General features: G+C 60.6%; 1 protein-coding gene across 1 annotated transcript in view; it reads right to left on the reverse strand.

The window, feature by feature from the left end:
• LOC119587862 overlaps positions 1 to 759 on the reverse strand; it is a gene marked incomplete at its 5' end in the record, with an annotated part of 13,833 nt that overhangs the window by 9,347 nt on the left and 3,727 nt on the right. Inside the window, 1 exon segment of the mRNA XM_037936565.1 lies at positions 234 to 305. Coding sequence (XP_037792493.1) covers positions 234 to 305 — 72 coding nt within the window.

Here is a 759-nt window from a genome sequence, read left to right on the forward strand (position 1 = left end):
GACCCAGCGGTAGCCCCACCGAAAACGGAGGGACTGGGATGGGTAGTGGGGGGGGTAGTGTGGGGGTGGGTGAGGTGAGGGAGTGGGTAGTGTGGGGGGTGGGTGAGGTGGGGGAGTGGGTGGTGTGGGGGGTGGGTGAGGTGGGGGAGTGGGTACTGTGGGGGTGGGTAGTGGGGGGGGTTGGTGAGGTGGGGGAGTGGAGTCTAAAAAAGTACCTTGGATTCTGGACTCACCGTCTTTTCCAGCTGGGGGGGCGGCTGGGGGGCGGTGAGGAGGTGGTCGCGAGTTATCAATCCATCCTTGTCCTGGGGAGGGGAGGGGAGGGGAGAGGAGGGGGAGAAGGGAGGGAGAGGAGGGGAAGGAGGGAGGGAGAGGAGGGGAAGGAGGGAGGGAGAGGAGGGGGAGGAGAGGAGAGGAGAGAGAGGAGATAGGAGTGGGAAGAGTGAGAGAAAGAAAGGGGTGAAGGGAGCATAGGAAGGAGAGGGTGAAGGGAGCATAGGAAGGAGAGGTGAAGGAGCATAGGAAGGAGAGGGTGAAGGGAGCATAGGAAGAGAGGGTGAAGGGAGATAGGAAGGAGAGGGTGAAGGGAGCATAGGAAGGAGAGGGTGAAGGGAGCATAGGAAGGAGAGGGTGAAGGGAGCATAGGAAGGAGAGGGTGAAGAGAGGGGAAAGAGAGCGTAGGAGGGACAGGAGAAAGCGGGGAGAAGAGGGGTAAAAAGGGGAAGAGAGAACGTAGTAAGGGAAGAAGACCAGAGGGGA

The sequence above is a fragment of the Penaeus monodon genome, chromosome 23, assembly GCF_015228065.2.
Source record: "Penaeus monodon isolate SGIC_2016 chromosome 23, NSTDA_Pmon_1, whole genome shotgun sequence".
Taxonomy (NCBI): domain Eukaryota; kingdom Metazoa; phylum Arthropoda; class Malacostraca; order Decapoda; family Penaeidae; genus Penaeus; species Penaeus monodon.